This window comes from Meles meles, chromosome 2, assembly GCF_922984935.1.
Source record: "Meles meles chromosome 2, mMelMel3.1 paternal haplotype, whole genome shotgun sequence".
Lineage (NCBI taxonomy): Eukaryota > Metazoa > Chordata > Mammalia > Carnivora > Mustelidae > Meles > Meles meles.
In genome coordinates, this window is record NC_060067.1 from 154032059 (window position 1) to 154049939 (window position 17881).

Below are 17881 nucleotides of genomic sequence, written 5' to 3' on the forward strand. Positions count from 1 at the left end.
AGCGAGCAAGGTTGTACTTTCCAAAAAAGCCTGAGCCAGGATATACAGAAAAGGACTACAGACAGTCATGCTTCAAGGGGATAAAATGGTTATGTTTCTGTTTTTCCAACTCAGACACTACAGAATGGAAGAGACCTTGTTCTGCTCAGTCTTCTAAGAAAACTAAGCCATATACCTTCTGCCTATGATTGGCTTTCCTATACCGCTTTTTGTCTGATTCCCACTGTACCCATAGTTTGCCCTACAAATACCAATAAGCAACATAAAGTTCTAAGTTCAAATCACACACAGAATATGTATCAAAAGGCAAGTTTCCAAAAGCAATGAGTGCATCACGTTTACGGTAACTGTATTACTAAAAACATTAAGCAACCTATTTGCCAAATATCTACTCTATGAAAACACTGACCTTGAGGCTGTGATGCCACAAGAAAAAGAAAGTGGTCCTTGCTACCAAATCAGAATAGAAAACCCAAACATTCATTAAAGCTTTGCTGTATCAAATACTGTGGGAGAAACAAAATATTTACCTGAATGTAAAATTTATTTGCTCAAAATATTTTTATTTATCCCTCAAAATATTTATCTGAATATAAAATTCTACATACCATCAAAATTATGTTTGACTATGACTGAGAGTAGAAAAGGGCCCAAATAACAAAAACAACTGGATGGCAAGGATAGAAAATTTTGATGGGTCTTTTCCCCTACATTTTATTTTATTTTTTTTTTTTTTTAAGATTTTATTTATTTATTTGACAGATAGAGATCACAAGTAGGGAGAGAGGCAGGCAGAGAGAGAGAGAGGAGGAAGCAGGCTCCCTGCCAAGCAGAGAGCCCGATGCGGGGCTCGATCCCAGGACCCTGGGATCACGACCCGAGCGAAAGGCAGAGGCTTTAACCCACTGAGCCACCCAGGCGCCCCTCCCCTACATTTTATTAAGGTGATTACATTATACCAAGGGGAAAAAAAAAAAAGACTTGTGATCATGAATACACACAAGAAACAACTACTAAACAGTTTTGCAGAACAATCTATTAGCAACTGAAAATGACATATAATGGAACTTAAAAGAGGAGGGTTGTAGGATGGCACAAGAATGCAGGGGAAAACCCACTTTCTGAAGACTCATCAGGAAAGACTTCCCAGAAATCACAGAAACAGACTGATGAAAGGGAGCTGAATGGAATAAACTGGCGTGGTGTGGTGGGAGGAGGTGGAGAGGATATTCTAGTGGACAAAGGACACATATGCACAAAGGCAAAGAATTAAAAGCAAATGAATTCTACTTGAGAGAGGAGAACAAGTACAAAAGGATGCAGACTGCAGAAAGGGTAGGTGGGGATGAGGACACCCACTGGTATTTAACACTGGTGAAACAGACAGCAGTTTTCTCTAGTGGCTGTGTCTGTCTCTTCCAGTCCCGGCAACCTCACCTTCCTGTTGGCATCCAGGCTGGAGGCTGGAATCTGCAGGGTCACTTTATACTCTGTTCTTTTATCCAGTTCCTCTGCAATGTAACTAGCTTCTCTCACCAACAGATTGGCTTTCACAATTTGTTCTCTCAGCCTCATCAGGCTGTTATTCAGTGTTGCTTCTCTTTAAAAAAAAAAAAAAAAAGGCAGGGGAGGGAGGAGATAACCATCAAGCAGCACATGGGAATATCATGTAGTACACAATATGTTAATGCCAAACTGCGAACCAAGCTTTACAAGTGCCTTGTGCACACAGAGAATATATGACTGACATCGACCCATGCACGCACTTGTATCTGGACTACGCTGTAAGTACTGGCACCCGCTCATGTAACAAGCTGGCCACTGATTAGGACATTGCTTCGAAAACTTGACTGTGTATACAAATCACCCAAGGATCTTGAAAACCGAAACAGCTTGACTCAGTAGGTCTGGGGTGGGGCCTGACAGGCCACACTTCCATCAGTCTCCACCTGACAGGGATGCTGCCTGTCTGCAGACCAAACTTTGAATAGCAAGAGGTTAGTTAAGTACAGTCTGTAACCACGGGTGAGACATTTTAGTGCAATGCTAATTAGCCTGTATAGAGTTCAAGCTTGCAATCTGCATCTCATTAGCACCATGCTTTACCCACCTGAGCTAATCAGCCCAGATAACCACCTCTTTTTTTTTCCTTTTTTAAAAAAAAGCATCTACCCAAGCTTCACAACCTAAAGTATGATACAATGATAAAGTATAACTTCTAAGTACAAATACTTATTTATTCAAATCCAAAAGCCATATAAACTAAAATGGGGCAGCATCTAACATGGAAAACTTTAAATAAATCAATATAAATGGATGATTCCTGTTTTTTCTCAAAAATGAAAAATAAAAGATGATACAAATGGTTCTGAAGCTGTAACAGTCTCTCTTAATATAACTCTTTATCAAATAATATCTAGATTTCTCCACACCATCTTATGTAGGTGAGTTAAAGGGTTGAGCCTATGCTATGCACACGTACTAAAGGTCCCATGAGCCTACCTCTCTTCAGCCCACTGTCTCAATCGCTGCTGAGCACTGGGTGAGTGGAAGGAAAACCGGTCCCCACTACGACAGTTCTGTTTCTCAGGAGACAGCCTTCTTCGTAGCTGCTCCAATTCATGTTCATACATAAGCCTCTGGCGCTCCAACGCAGATCGTTTTTCTTCTTCATGCTGTTGTTCTAGGCTATTCAATATGGACTGCATTGGATCTAAACAAGGTTTTTTTTTTTTTAAAGGTAAATAATCAAAGAAAGGTCACAGTACAACACAATAGATTTCCCAGGTGGTTCTATATTGCTATGCTGTTTGTCATCCTAACTAGTAAATGAAGATTCTTGAAGATAGTTTGGACTAAACTTGGTTGTCCTTAGTCCCCGCTACTCATCATATCATCTCTTCTGTCAGATACATGCCGAACCGTCTTCCACACAGGAAAAGCAGGTCTACTGTATGTTCTACATGTAAGCTGAGAGTGACAGTGGCAGTCAAATTTCAAACCTGAGAAATTCTATCAATGAGAACAAAGTGTGCAGCGATTTGTACTCAAGGCTAAAAGTGAAAAATTTTTATAAATGCAATAAATTAAAAGAATATAGAGAATAACATAAAGATTTCCTTTCTTGTTAACATTTAAAAGGCCTCAGTCACAAACATTTTTAACTTTCCATCAACTTTAAAAAAAGATGCTAAAATGCACAGCAGATCTGCTCACCATTATTCCCCAGAGCCTTCATGGTAACCTCCATTTGTGCATATTCATAATTGAAGTTGATTTCACTGGACACCTCACTGGAGGAGTCTCCGTCTATATCCAGCTGCTCAGAACTGGTATCATTCTTCATGGATGTGTCATGTTCCTCATCCTCTCGATCTGCTTTCTTTTTCTTTTTAGGCAAATTCAGTCTTGTTGTGGGGGGGAATATTATTTTTAAAATAAAGATACTCACTTATTCCATCCATTAAACACTGGCATTTGCTAGATGCCAAGGGGTACCATCTAAGTATAAGGCAATTACTATATTCAGGAATTTTATCTTCTGGTAGTAGAAATAAACACACACTCATGCACAAATAGTTACAACAGACCATGTGACTTGGGGCCACATGACTGTGACAGGCTAGGTGTTGAAGAAAAGCTGAGCACCACTAGAATAACAGAAAAGATGACACAGTAGGAAGTCATTTGAGCCAAGCTCTAAAAGTAGGAAGAGCATGACAAGAGATATGGAAATGGAAATTCTCACAGTCTCTGGAGAAATTATGAATGAAAAAACATAGAGGCACACAAAATTTGCATAGCAGAAGTTATGGGAGTTAATGCTGTAAAGATCAACGTATCTCAAACTTGGAAGGCTTTGAAAATCAAGCCAAGTAGCTTACACCTGATTTAGTTTGGGAAGGAGAAAAATGAAAAATATTTTCCAGATACTTTGCAGAAAATCCTTTTTCCAGTGATCAAAATATCAACTGGCCTACAAGCCAAGGATCTCCATTAACTTTAAGAAAAGTCAGTCTGATGTCCCAAGCATGGTGACCAGTGACAGGAAGAGGAACAAACCAGGTCTGTAGTTCTGTACAACCTCAGCCTGCCCTTCCCTAGCAATACAACACCAGTTTTCTAGGGAAAACAATGTGTGCAGTCCCAGCACAGCCACTTTCTCAGCCTCCCTTGTAGTTCAGGGGCAAATTCTACCAAACAAGACAAAAATGGAAGGTTGCTGGGGGCTCTGGGAAGACTTCTGCTTTTTCTGATCAAGCAGATAGAGCTTAAGTACCACCACCCTTCCCCCTCCTTTTCTTCATATATGCCTGGATGCTGCTTTGATACCTAGAGTGGTGTAGCCGTCTTTGGACCACAGGGACATGCTAAGACAAAGAGACAGCGACAAGCCTTCTGCTCTGACAGTTTTGAGAGGCTTAGCCAATGCCAACAACCTTTGGATTTCTTATTTGCTCAGTGAAACAAACTGTTTAAGCCATTGTAGTCAAGTCTGCCATTACCTGCAGCTAAAAACATTCCTAAATGAAATACAAACTTTATTTTGTGACTACGGGAACTAAAACTACTCTTTTCCAATAAAACATAAACAAATAAAAAGATAAGCACGTCAGGAAAAAAAAAATTAATGAATTCTTACACCAGATGGCAAAATAATCATCTTGCACTGGGAAATAAAATGGAAAAAGAAAATAAGTAAGTAAACTCCTTATTTTTTCTGAGGGTATTTTTTTTTTAAGATTTTTATTTATTTATTTGTCAGAGAGAGAGATTTAGCGAGCGAGCACAAGCGCACAAGCAGGAAGAGGCAGAGAAAAGCAGGCTCCCTGCCAAGCAAGGAGCCCGATGCGGGACTTGATCCCAGAACCCTGGGATCATGACCTGAGCCGAAGGCAGTGGCTCAACTGACTGCTACCCAGGCGTCCCTCTGAGGGTATTGTTTGTATGTCTCTCAGGTTCAAAGCAAATAGTGAACAAACCATTAACATTCAGTAAATATATATGTACAAAACAATGTACACTTTTTATGGAGTTAAGTTTACCTTAACATTCTTACCATACATTGTCCTGTTTCAGAGTATAATCTTCAATAATCTCTCTTTAAGAGCCATGAATAATGTCATACCTGAAGAAGTGGTTGTTTCCCCAGAGAATCCTGTCCCCGTGGTGGAGTTGTATAGGACTAGATACAGAAGAGCCATTTACAAATGTTCTGAGGGGAGAAAAGGTCAAACAAGCAAACAATGATTATCTTATTTTCTCCTTTAATTACCCAATACTATAGAGATCTAATTACTAGGGAAAAATAATCAATTCCCCAAAATAATAAATTCTCCTGCCCTCAGTCAATTTTACTATTTGTATTTATTTCTCTGCTGAGAAATGCTTACAGTACTAAGTATAATAAATTACTATCCTCTATTTTTCACAATTCCAAATTTGTTATATAGCATATTAAGGAGTAAATATGGAGCCATTACAGTCAATAGGAAAAAGCTGGGAGCAGTGTACATTTCAACTCAAATGAGTATATCCAATCTACATGAATAATAAGAGCCAAGCAACCAACTAGACTCTAGAAATAGAAAAAAAATGAGACCTGTGCTAAATTCTTCTATAACTTCCTAGAGCATAGAAAAATATTCATATCCTATCAATATATAAAAAAGATTGATAAGGTCCACTTGACTGCTTATCTTTTTTTTAAAGATTTTATTTATTTATTTGATAGAGAGAGAGATCACAAGTAGGCAGAGAGGCAGACAGAGAGAGAGGAGGAAGCAGGCTCCCTGATGAGCAGAGACCCTAATGCGGGCCTAGATCCCAGGACCCTGAGATCATGACCTGAGGGGAAGGCAGAGACATAACCCACTGAGCCACTCAGGCAGCCCACTGACTACTTACCTTGACAATGGAGTTCAACAGAGGGGTGGACAGAGGATATAAAGGGAAAAATTTGCAGGCCCAGGAAAAAAGCAAAACTTATGCATACCATTATAAGCCTGATATTCCTGGAATATCAGTTTCATCAAGCCTCTCTCCTCCTGAAGGACTCATTTGCTTAGATATGGGATAAAGGTCAAGTTCTTTATCTTGACCCTTAAGGCCCTACTAAAGGAAGCCCCGTTTATCTCTCTTTCTTTTCCCCCTCTAGCAAATTCTCAGCTCCAGCCCAAAAAAAAAAAAAAAAAAAAAAAAGTTTATGTTCTGTCCACTAAACATGATTAATTTAATTGACTCTTCTTTCAAAACCAGGTTTATACCAGTCCTGCAACCTAGAATAGCGTTCCCATTCCTCCCTATCCCCCTATCAAGTTCTACTCAGCTTTCAAAGCCCAGGTGGTTTCCGCTTCCTCTGTAAAAGCTGCTCATCACTACAGCCTATAGTGTCTTAGTTTCTTTACTGTCCTAAAGCACTTAACTGGCTTTATATTGCTAGTTACTTTATATATTATATATATATATATATATATATATATATATATGCATATACACAAAATCCTACTCTCGCTATCTGGATTTCATTTACCATGTAGGTTTTTAAATACTATAAGTAACTGGTCCTCCTATAGTCTGATTATTCAAAGCATGAACTCAAAAATTGTAACAAGAGGGAACCTACTAAAATAAGCAGATTTTAGCTTTTATGACACAAATTCCTTAAATATAATGAGGAGTTCAATTAAAGGGAAACATATAGAGGCTAATTTTTAAAAGCTACAGCCATTAAGCCATAATTAATAAATAAAAGCATGGTTATAATAACAGTTTTCAAAGTGTGGTCTCTATGGGGTCCCTAAGATCAAAGTTATTTTTATAATACTGCTAACCTGCCCTTTTCACCGTATTGACATTTATACCGGCAATGAGTAAAACTGCTGTTTTAGCACAAACCAAGGCAATGGCACCAAACATGACTAGTAGTCACTGAACCACTGATGCCATGCACTCAAAATTGTTGAAAAAGGTTTCCTTTGAGGATGTCCTTGATGAAGCAATAAAAATTATTATTTTTTAAAAATCCTGACCCGTCACACCTTTTTAAACATTTCAGGTGACAAAATGAGAAGTACATAAAAAAGCACTGTGTTCACTCACACCAGAGTATGACGACTGTCCTGAGCAAAAGACATATTTAAAGTGGTATCTAGGGCAGCCACTTTCCTGCAAATGGACAAAGCAAGGAAATGCCAGCTGTGAATTTTAAGTGAGAATTGGGAGTTTGGAAACTTGTGTCAATGTCCTTCACTCAAAGACCACTAGGAGCATTCCCGTAGCTGAATAAGCTGGGCTGATTATTCATGCACAGGGAGAAGACACAGTCACAGGAAGCATGGGATGTCTCAGTACCAGTGTGCTCGGCAGGATTTGGGCTTTAGCCAGACGAGCTGGCAAAGGGTCTGAGAGAGGGGGACTCTGTACATGTTGGATGCGTTCAGAAGGCAGGAGTACTTTTATGATTGGGCATTCTAAAAAAACCTTATTTACAGAGGGGAGACTAGAATGAAGATTATAATAAAGTTGTGACCGGTAAAGAAGTAATCACTCACCTCAGCCAAGAGAAGGTATTTGGTATTTGGTGTGTGACAGAGTGACCTTGGTTTTTGTCTGTGTTGAAACAAAATGATTATGTGGCCTGCTTTGTCATATTTTATCACAGCTTCAGAGTAACCTTGCCTGAGGTTGTTATTCTGTAAGACTACTTTTTTTTTTTTAAATTTTATTTATTTATTTGTCAGAGAGATCGGAGTGAGAGCGAGCACAGACAGACAGAGTGGCAGGCAGAGGCAGAGGGAGAAGAAGGCTCCCTGCCAAGCAAGGAGCCCGATGTGGGACTCGATCCCAGGACGCTGGGATCATGACCTGAGCCGAAGGCAGCTGCTTAACCAACTGAGCCACCCAGGTGTCCCTGTAAGACTACTTAATAGGAGAATAGCATGTCCAGGCTGGGAGTGCCCTATTGAGTGCTTATATACAATTCTTCTATTACACACTAAGGAGAGAGAACCAAAAAAGAAAGGCCCCTGTCCTCAATGAGCTCACAGTCTACTGGGATATTAAAGGTTAACAGCCCACAAGAACACAGTATGATGGCGTGCTTGGGTGGCTAAGTTGGTTAAGTATCCAGCTCTTGATTCCAGCTCAGGTCTTGATCTCAGGGTCATGAAGTTATTAAGCCCCACTTTAGGGTCCACACTGGACATGAAGACTACTTAAAAAATAAAGTTTTTTAGAAAAATAATACAATATTAAGTCTTAACATAAGAGGAAGCATAAGGTGTACAGGGAATATATACTAGGGGCCCTTCATGTAGACCAAACAGGGAATTCCCCCAAAGTTGACAATGGCAGAGCTTAGTCTTGAAGGTCAAATACAAGTAAGTTGCCCAAAAGAACAACAGACACAGAAGAATAGGAGACAAACAGGAGGGATGTAAGGGATTTTATATAAAATATAGTAGAAAGCTTGGGGTGCCTGGGTGGCTCAGTTGGTTAAGTGTCTGCCTTTGGCTTGGGTCATGATCCTGGGGTCATGAGATCGAGCCCCACATCAGGCTCCCTGCTTAGTGAGAAGCCTGCTTCTATCTCGCTCCCCCTCTTGCTGCTCCCCCTACTTGTTCTCTCTCTGTGTCAAATAAATAAATAAAATATTCCAAAAAGATTAGTCAAAAGCCATCTGGCTGTATGGTAAGTGACCCAGGAAAAAGATTAGAGTGTTGGCTTAGTTCCAATCAAGATCTGATGAGGGTCTTATTTAAACAAGGCCACAGTAGTGAGTACAGAGAGGAGAGATGGGTTTAAGAGCTATTAAAAAGTTCAATGTAAAGGTCTTGGTAACTAACTGGATAGCTTCATTAAGTGAACTTAAAAGCAAAGGCCAAACATGCTTATAACACCCACAACTAGTGTACTTTCTTCCTCTCAAAAATTATTGTGACATTGACACCAATTAAAGTACATTACCTGGTGTTCCTCTGAGGAGTCAGCATGACCTGGCCTTCTGCTGTGATGTCTATAATACAATGTTCAGGAAGAATTCCCATGCCACACAGCTGGATATCTTGGGAATTTGCTGAGCCTATCAATGTGTGTTCCTAGAAAAGAATCAAACTCACGGATTAATACTGTATTCTTACATGTGTAAAAACTGAAATCATCTCCTCTGAGCCCTCTTACATTGATCTATTACCTTAGCTAAAAGGTTCTTTGAAGCAAATGGAATGGGGTAGGGGGAATTTCTGGCTTTCTCTAAATATATTCTATAAGGTATATTTCCTTATAAGGAATAATGCACTAAGCTGAGTTATACCTTTCAAAACTAAAACTACAGTTTCATATTAACGTCTATACTACATTATTTTCCATTGCGATCTTAATCCCAAATTGATACTACTCTCAGAGCATGAGGCACAAGTCAATAATGTACCAAAAATATTGGTCTGAAAACCACAGTTATTTAAGTTGTACATGACTTACCTGGTGATGTACTTACCTGGTGATCTTCAAACAAGAAGATCAACTACAAAGATAAAAAGCTATTCAAATCTAAGGAGTTTGAAAAGATTAAAATTACTTTATGTATCCCATGGTCTCCCTAATCCTCAAAGAAGATATGATGGCTGTGTTGTTCCTACTGTAGAGCCACAATTACTCAATTCTTGAAGCCCCAGTCACCAGCCTTGCTGTTTTGGCTGGCAACTGATAAACCGATATAAAAATCAAGCTCCCTCTTACGCACTTCAACACTTAAAGGCTGTACATACTTAAACGGTGATAACACTGGGATGTGTCCCTAAGCCACCTTCTCCCTTCATCCACCTAGATCTGCAGTCAGACACAAAATATGCTAGGCTTTGCAAGCCATATGCAACCACTCAACTCTGCCTAGTAGTGTGAAGATGGTCAGACAACACACAAATAACAAGTGCAGCTACTTTCCAGTAAAACTTTATTTATGAACACTGAAATCTGAACTGTATATAATTTTCACGTGTCTGAAATACTGCAATTCTAATTTTTTTAACCATTTAAAAAATGTAAAAACCATTCTTAGCTCCCAGGCCACAGAGAAGCAGGCAGGGAACTAGATCTGGCCGGTAGAAGGCTGACCTCTGATCATGATGACTTTATCCAGTTGTATGGGTATTAAATACTGTTGAAACAGGGTAACTAAAAGGACCCCAATGAGAAGCTGCTATTTTTGCTCCTTTCCTGCCTCTACTCTTGCAAGGGCCTACATTCCCCCACCACACACACATACCTATAGAACAAATAATGTATGTTCTCCTCATAAAGGTCAAGGAGTTAATGATTTCTCTGGAATCTTCCAGCACAATAAATACCATCTAAGGAGTGACCAAGACCACTGACTCACCAAGACCTCTGGCTCCTGGGCATAAGTGGCTTATGGAGGACACCTAAGCACTCCTCTCTGTTCCTGGATGCCTGATAAGACACAACCCTCAGTAAAAACCCCAGGCCCCAGGCAAAGAGGACATTCTCCTTTGCATTCTGAGTTTCCTAGGTGCTCTGTCTGTATCTGCACTCTCTCTAGGTCTTTAGTAAACTCTGCTCTCTTCCTCTTGGCTTCCATTTGATTTCTATCCTGCATGAAGACAAGGACCTTCTTGGCTGGTCCTGCAGGACCCCCTCTGGGTCCTCAGAACCCTTCTGAAGGCTACAGTCTTTAAATAAATTAAATCACCAGCCAGAAGCTAGATTTCAGTTCCATTATTTCCCTGCCTCTATTACCACTATTCTAGTCTCACTAACCATTATTTCTTGCCTACTTGGATGCTTAAAGACATTTTTTAAGGTTTTATGTTTATTTGTGTGTGTGTATGAATGTATGCATGTATTTACTTACTTATCTATGTATATACGTATGGAAGCCAGTGCACACACTCCCAAGCTGAGGGAGGAGTAGACACGGGCAGAGGGGAGAAGAATTTCAGGCATGATTCTCCCCTGAGCCCAGCGCCTGATACGGGCTCCATCTCAGGACGCTGAGATCATGACCTGAGCCGAAACCAAGGGTCAGACTCTTAATCGACTGAGTCACCCAGCTGCCCTGCTTAAAGACATTTCAAAGCATCTAAATGTCATTCTAAATGACATCTGAGTGTCTAGAGACATTTCAAAGTGAAAAGCCCGAAGCAGAACTTTTGCTCCCCCAACCTCACCCAATGAATCTAGTCCCTTCCCAGATAGTGGTTACTGCTATCACCCAGTTAGTCCACTAAAAAGCTTAGATGCTACGGAGTCCTTTCCCTCCCTTACCAGCCTATCCCTGGGCCCAAGTCAATCTGAACATCCCTATAGACTGTCCCTCCAAAACATCTCCAGAATCGGCTTATTTCCCCCCATCTCTACTATCACACCCTGCTCTGCTGCAGGGGTACACTTCCTGCTATTTCCTCCACTTCTAATCCTAAACGCCCCCAACCCCATCCACTACCAGCACATAGGCAGATCATGTGATCTCCCTATTTAAAAGCCCTCTAATGGTTTCCATAAGTCCAAATTCTTATCCAGGCTTACAAAAAACACTTAGAGGTACTCCTGGGCGGTTCAGCTGGTTGGGCGACTATCTTCAGCTCAGGTCTTGGTCCCGGAGACCCCGGATCAAGTCCTGTATCAGGCTCCCAGCTCCATGGGGAGTCTGCTTCTCCCTCTGACCTTCTCCCCTCTCACACACACTCTCTCTCAAATAAAATCTTAAAGAAAACACCCAGAGATGTGGCCCTGCCTATCTCTCCTATTCTAGCTCCTGCCACTCCCCCTTCTATTGGAGCAAGAAAAGGCCACAGTAGCCTTTTATCAGTCCTTTGAGCACACAGGCAGTTTCCTTGGTCCGAAATGTTTCCCCCTGACCTTGATATTGGTAGTTTCTTATCACTTCTATCTCACCTTTAAAGGGCACATTCTCAGAGGGATATATCCCAAACTGATAATCAGAAATAATCACCCCATCACTCTCCTATTTCAATTCCTTACTTAGCACTGACTGTTGGGGCTCAGTATCTACCTACTCCACTAGCTTGGAAAAAAGCAGAGAACAGTTTGACCCACTCCCCACTGTAATCCAATCACTTAACACAGGTGTGGCACAATTAGGCATTACATAAATATAAAAGAAAAATAAATGAACAATCACTTCCTTCAGACTCAAAGGAAGACGATTCTCTCCCTTCTTTGCTGGTAACTCTTCTAATTACGTTGTGGGTCCCAGTGCTTCGCATCTCTTCTGGGACCTCAATCTCATAAAAAGGGTCCCTCCCCACTAGTATTTTCATTTCTCCTCTTCTGGGGGCTTCTTCACTCAACTATACTGCAGTGGTGTTTCTAAGGCAACATGGAGCTGGGATCCAGAGCTGTCCCATGGTATCCTATCCAATCCCCAAGGAGTATACATAATACACAGGACATGCCACATAAACCTTTACTCCCCATTACTGGGTGAGGCTTCCCAGCCAATCCCCAGACTTTTCTAATCTGGAGAATAAGACCTGACTGTGTAGAAACTATAAGTAATGCTTTATGATGTTCACTAGGAATCTATCTCCATTCCCCACTTTGGTTCTTCCCACCCTGTCTTTACAAAACCAATCCCATGGTGGAGAGAAGTTCCAAAAGGAGGGAGAAAGTATCTGGCTGGCTCGCTGGAGGAGCATGTGACTCTGTATCTCAGGGTTTTGAGTTCAAGCCCACACTGGGTGTAGAGATTACTTAAAAATAAAAAAATATTAAAACAAAACAAAGTCTACAGAGAAAAAGGGCCCAAGACCACCTAAAAAAGAAGGAAAAATCCCCCAAAACACTTGGCTTAGGCCATTTCCATGTATAATCTCATTTCTCCTCCTGTAAGGAATTCTAGAAAGAGTCCCAATAGTGACTTTGGTAGAAGTGGAGGTAAGCCCTGAGTTATATATTCCAGGTTGGAGTTTGAGCGTAGAACCAACTCCTACTACCATCTCCAACTGTACACAGGTTCAGGCCCCCATCCATGCCCTTGCTCTTGCTCTCTTTGCCTGAAATTCTTCCTTTTCCCTTCATCTAAATGAGAGTGTCTTAGAATACCCAGGTCTAGTTTCATCTTCTACTTGAAAGTTTCATCATTAAATGATACCTACTTCTCCCTTCTCTGAACCCTGATTATATTCAGAGTGGGTACCACATTTTACTACCTGTGGTGCAAATGGATTTTTCCCTTTATTTAGACAACCACTTTACAGGAGTCCTGCACCTTTGCCAACAAAGAGCACAGCACATGCTACATGGCGGATGCTAAGTATCTGGTCAGAGACTGAATTAAAAATTACGGGTGACAAGATATGAACACAAGCATATAAAGGTCTAATCCAAATTCTAGAAGGAAAACTTCACTTTTTCGACAAATATTACTGAACATGTATTATAAGATGGGCACTGAGTGGCTAGAGATAAAAGAAAGACAAAGTCCCAATTCTGGTGCTTACAATCTCAGAGACAACTTAAATCTCTCATTTGAGGTTATAATCTATTCTGATTTGGATGATGATTGGCTGGAATCTAAAACATTGAGCCCTAAAAGCTCAATCTGACAAAGCCTTGCTGTTTGATGTTTAAACAAGTTGGACAATAAGCTTTTTGATAAATTCCTATTTTGCTCTAAGCAATGCAATAAAAATACTCATGAGGAAAAAAATAAACTTATAATAGGTTGGCGCAGAGGTTTATCTAATAAGTAAGTGCTATGAATGTACAAGGTAATCAAAATAAGATAAAGTTAATCAGGGGTAGCTTTTCCGTCTCTATGTGATAAACGTCTTTTTTTTTTTTTTTTAAAAGACTTTATTTTAGAGAGAGAGTGCATGCACCGGGGGAGAGGGACAGAGGGAGAGAAAAGGTCTCAAGCAAACTCAGCCTTGAGCATGGAGCCCGACATGGGGCGCAGGGCTTGAGCCCATGACCCCAAGATCATGACCTGAGCTGAAACCAAGAGTTGGATGCCCAACCAACCAGGCACCCCTGGATATAATGATTCTTAAAGTATACTAGTTTTCGGGAAAACTTTAACAAATATAAAATACTAGATTTTAAAATCTCAGAAATAGTCAAAGGCTAGAACTGGCTTTTTTTAATATTTCTTCATCCATCTAAATTTAATTTCACCGGAGATTAGTTAACTTTCTATGAATTACAGTACCTTGCTTCCTCTATAAATCAACTATTTATGTAGCTTTTTTAAGAATCTCCCTTTCATCCACTAAGTCCTAAAGGAAAAAGAGAAAGAGACAGAGGAGGAAGGGGATGTGAAAATGAGGGAGGAGATAAAGGAAGATGAAGAGAGACAGGACTTATCCACTAGTGACGTATTTCACAGGGCAAGCTTTTCCGAGCCTACAAGAAGGAAAAGTAGCATGTTAGTAAAGCCTATGAGGTTCCTCAGACTTATCAGCATCCTCAGATAATTTCTGGAGGAAAAGGTAAGCAAGTATCAGGGGCACTAAGGAGAAAAGTACTTGCTACTCCTCATATATCGAAATAATCAAAATTCCTTAATAAGTCATGCTGGCTGAACAGAACCAAGACTCCGAAGACGGCTGTTCTGGAATTGAGGTGAAAAAGGCAGGAAGGTACCTGTCCATCTTTTATGAATTCAAGTCCTAAACCACAGGGGTCCAACTGCTGCTGACCCAATAACTCCTAATGTGCCCTATCTTACTCATCTTGGGCTGCCTAACCTGCAGCTCAACAAACACTGTCTGGCTGGTGCCTCTGCCATTCTGAACCCCTCAGTCAGCGACTGAATACTGGCCAAGATACCAACAGATGGTTTACTTTCAATGATTTGAGCAACATGTCTTTTCAAGCTGCTGCTGAATCACTTATCAAGGTATGAATCCTTACTGAGTATGTCTATGTAGAATTTGCCCCCAAATCCTTCAGAATCAGTCTTGTTTCCCAGGCCATTAATAGCTAGCTTGTGAAGAGTAGATCCAGAACTGCATGAGCAAAATAGCCCTCCTGAAAGATTTGGTGGATAATTCCAAGGCAGGCTGAGAATCAATCATACTATGATACCATTTCTGTAATGTAAAAATATGTATCACTCTTAAGTCTAAAGACATACATATAGGAATACATCTAGAGAACAGTGATAAAACTATTAAATACTAACTATTAAATACTGAGGTCATCTCTACATGTTGGGATTTGGGCACGGATCCCCCCTTTTTCTAATAAGTGTTTATAAAACTCTTCAGAAAACAAAGCATATAACTAGCATCATGTTTTTAAGGTGGGGGAAACAGTTCTTCCCTCTTAGAAGCTTCCCCCTAGAAGCTTGGCTGTTACTGGGTAGAAGTCTCCAAGATTATCTCAGAATCACAAGCAAACCTTGCTTTATCTGAGAACACAGAGTTGTAAAAATAACTTTTGCAAGGAGATCTTAATAATCAATGGGGAAAACCACAATTATATGACTTTTTTTTAAATTTTATTTATTTATTGACAGAGAGAAAGATCACAAGTAGGCAGAGAGGCAGGTAGAGGGAGAGGTGGAAGCAGGCTCCCTGCTTAGCAGAGAACCTGATGCAGGTTCCCAGGACCCTGAGATCATGACCTGAGCCAAAGGCAGAGGCTTAATTAACTGAGCCACCCAGGCACTCCTATTCTGTGACTTTTTAAAATGTCTGTAAAAACATTAAGAATTCTCTTACTGCTACAATACATAAGGAAATGAAAAAACAGTAAAACTATTTAGTTTACTATAATTTAGAATGTTAGACACATTGAAATTTAAAACATTTTCTTTGTGAAAAACTTATCAAGAGTAGTTTGAACACTGCTTGCCTTCTTCTTCTCTGTATAGGTACATAACTTACAATATGGAGTGAGCATGTTTTCTGTGCCTTGGCAAACTGTGATACTCCTTTCTAAGCATCTACCATTTTAATTTCTGTGTCCAGACGCTACAGAATACCTCCAAGAGCTCCTTCAGTGGGAAGTGTTCTCTGGTGTCACTCCCTTTGGGACATCTTCATCCTTCTTGTAACACTTTCATACCTTATATCAGTAAGTTCACCCTTATTAAGTTTCTCTGGCTGCATATGTAGAATCTCACGAACAGCAGTGGCATCAACATTATTTACTAAATTGTGGTAACTGGAATTTGTGCACGTTGAAGCCATGCAAGGCAGAGACTGCCCATGCATGCAAATTAGATGTGAAATCATCTCAGGAGTTATGTTCCATCTATGGTTTTGGCCACCATACCCTACCCCTGCCAGTTCCAGACTAAACAAATAAATGGAGAATTCTGTTCTGGAAGAGACTCAGACCACTTGGAACTAGAAAAAACATTAGAGATCATTTAATCTAGTGCCCTCATTTTATAGATGGGGTGCTGAAAATCACCCAGAGATGTGAAGTCATCTGCCCAGCACCTAAACTGATTTCGGAATTCAAAGGCAAGAAGAAATTAAAACAAAACAAAACAAAGCGCTCAGCCTCCAAATTCCTCCTTCCCACATCATGGTATCACTTTACTGAAGCAAAAAACTGTTCTTGGACTGAGATCATCCTTCTGAATGTGCTTGGTCATGAATATGCTTTTGTCATGGGGTGAGCTTGGGCAGTCAAGAAATCAACACTGCCTCAAACTCTGCCAAAATAGGGTTGACCACACAATCTGAAACAGAATCCCGACACCTCCACACGAGATGACCAGAAATATTTTGACTACTCTCCAAAAGTCTTTAAATAGTTTCTTTGTTTAATTTTGTAGTTAAGGAACAGATATCAATCAGGTTTTTTTCTTGTTGGGCGTATGTGTTTGTGTGTTCCAATCTGAACTTCATCACATCAGAAAGAAAAAGAATTCAGAGTTCGGAGAAATTAAAAGGGCAGAATATTTGAGTCCTATTCTATACTGCATCTCTCCTGAAGCATATGACTGTCTACAGCTGAAACCCTAACGCAAAATGCTGCCACCATCATTAAGAAACACAATACAGGATGTGATCATTTACACTTCTTTTTTCAATAGCAAGGATAATATACATAAGATACCACACAGAGCATCAAATAAATGCACAATATTTGATATTTGTATGTAGTGCTTCTGTTCACAAAGTGTTTGTATATATCAATTCTTATTTAATCCTCACAGGAATCCTGTGAGGTAGCCCGATAAAGCGTCCATTTATAAAGGAGTCTGTAGACCAGAGGGGGCAACGGACTTGAGATCACACATCCAGACAAAAATGCAGGTCATCTCCCTGCTACTCTCATGTTGCTCCCACCTGAGTACAACATCTGAGGGCGCACACAAGCTATATGTATCAAAAACGTTATTTAATTCATAGCATAATAAAACATGATATCAGATACTCATTAATAAGGGGTGTTATCAAAATAACACAAACCAATTATGCCAGGATATCTCTGATCAAAACTGGGAAACTAGCCAATATGTCATGAATTCTTTAGTCTTCCTAGACATGAAGACACATTTTTTTTTTAATTTTACAACAGTTTCCCACTTTACCAGCTCATCTTTAATTTTCTAGTCATCTTAGTTAAACCTACTATATAAGTGCCTATATTATAAGTAGGGGGGATTTCTTCCTAGTATTTATTAACCACATGTCAGAATCATATAGTCCATTACCTAATTCATTTATGCTCTGGGCATGACAAGGCGATTGTGAGCACCTCATAATTTATGTAGTGGCTCAGGATTCCGGCTCATTCTAAAGTTGTCTCTTGTCTCCCTGATATGTCCCACAGTTTTAGGTTTCAGTGTACATCACTACTTGGGTTTTTTCTGCTCCATATTCTGACCCTCTCAGTATCTAAGTGACCTATTCTTTTTTTATAAGTTGATAATCCA

General features: G+C 40.0%; 1 protein-coding gene across 2 annotated transcripts in view; it reads right to left on the reverse strand.

Moving 5' to 3' along the window:
• Nucleotides 1-17881, reverse strand: part of KIF13B (kinesin family member 13B) — a 201938-nt gene that overhangs the window by 87621 nt on the left and 96436 nt on the right. For both annotated transcript variants that reach the window (XM_045990711.1, XM_045990703.1), the window contains exons 14-18: nt 8968-9098; nt 5129-5215; nt 3217-3407; nt 2503-2713; nt 1438-1600 (exon numbers count right to left, since the gene is read on the reverse strand). In XM_045990711.1, the coding sequence (XP_045846667.1) occupies nt 1438-1600; nt 2503-2713; nt 3217-3407; nt 5129-5215; nt 8968-9098 (783 nt within the window). The remainder of the gene's footprint in view (nt 1-1437; nt 1601-2502; nt 2714-3216; nt 3408-5128; nt 5216-8967; nt 9099-17881) is intronic.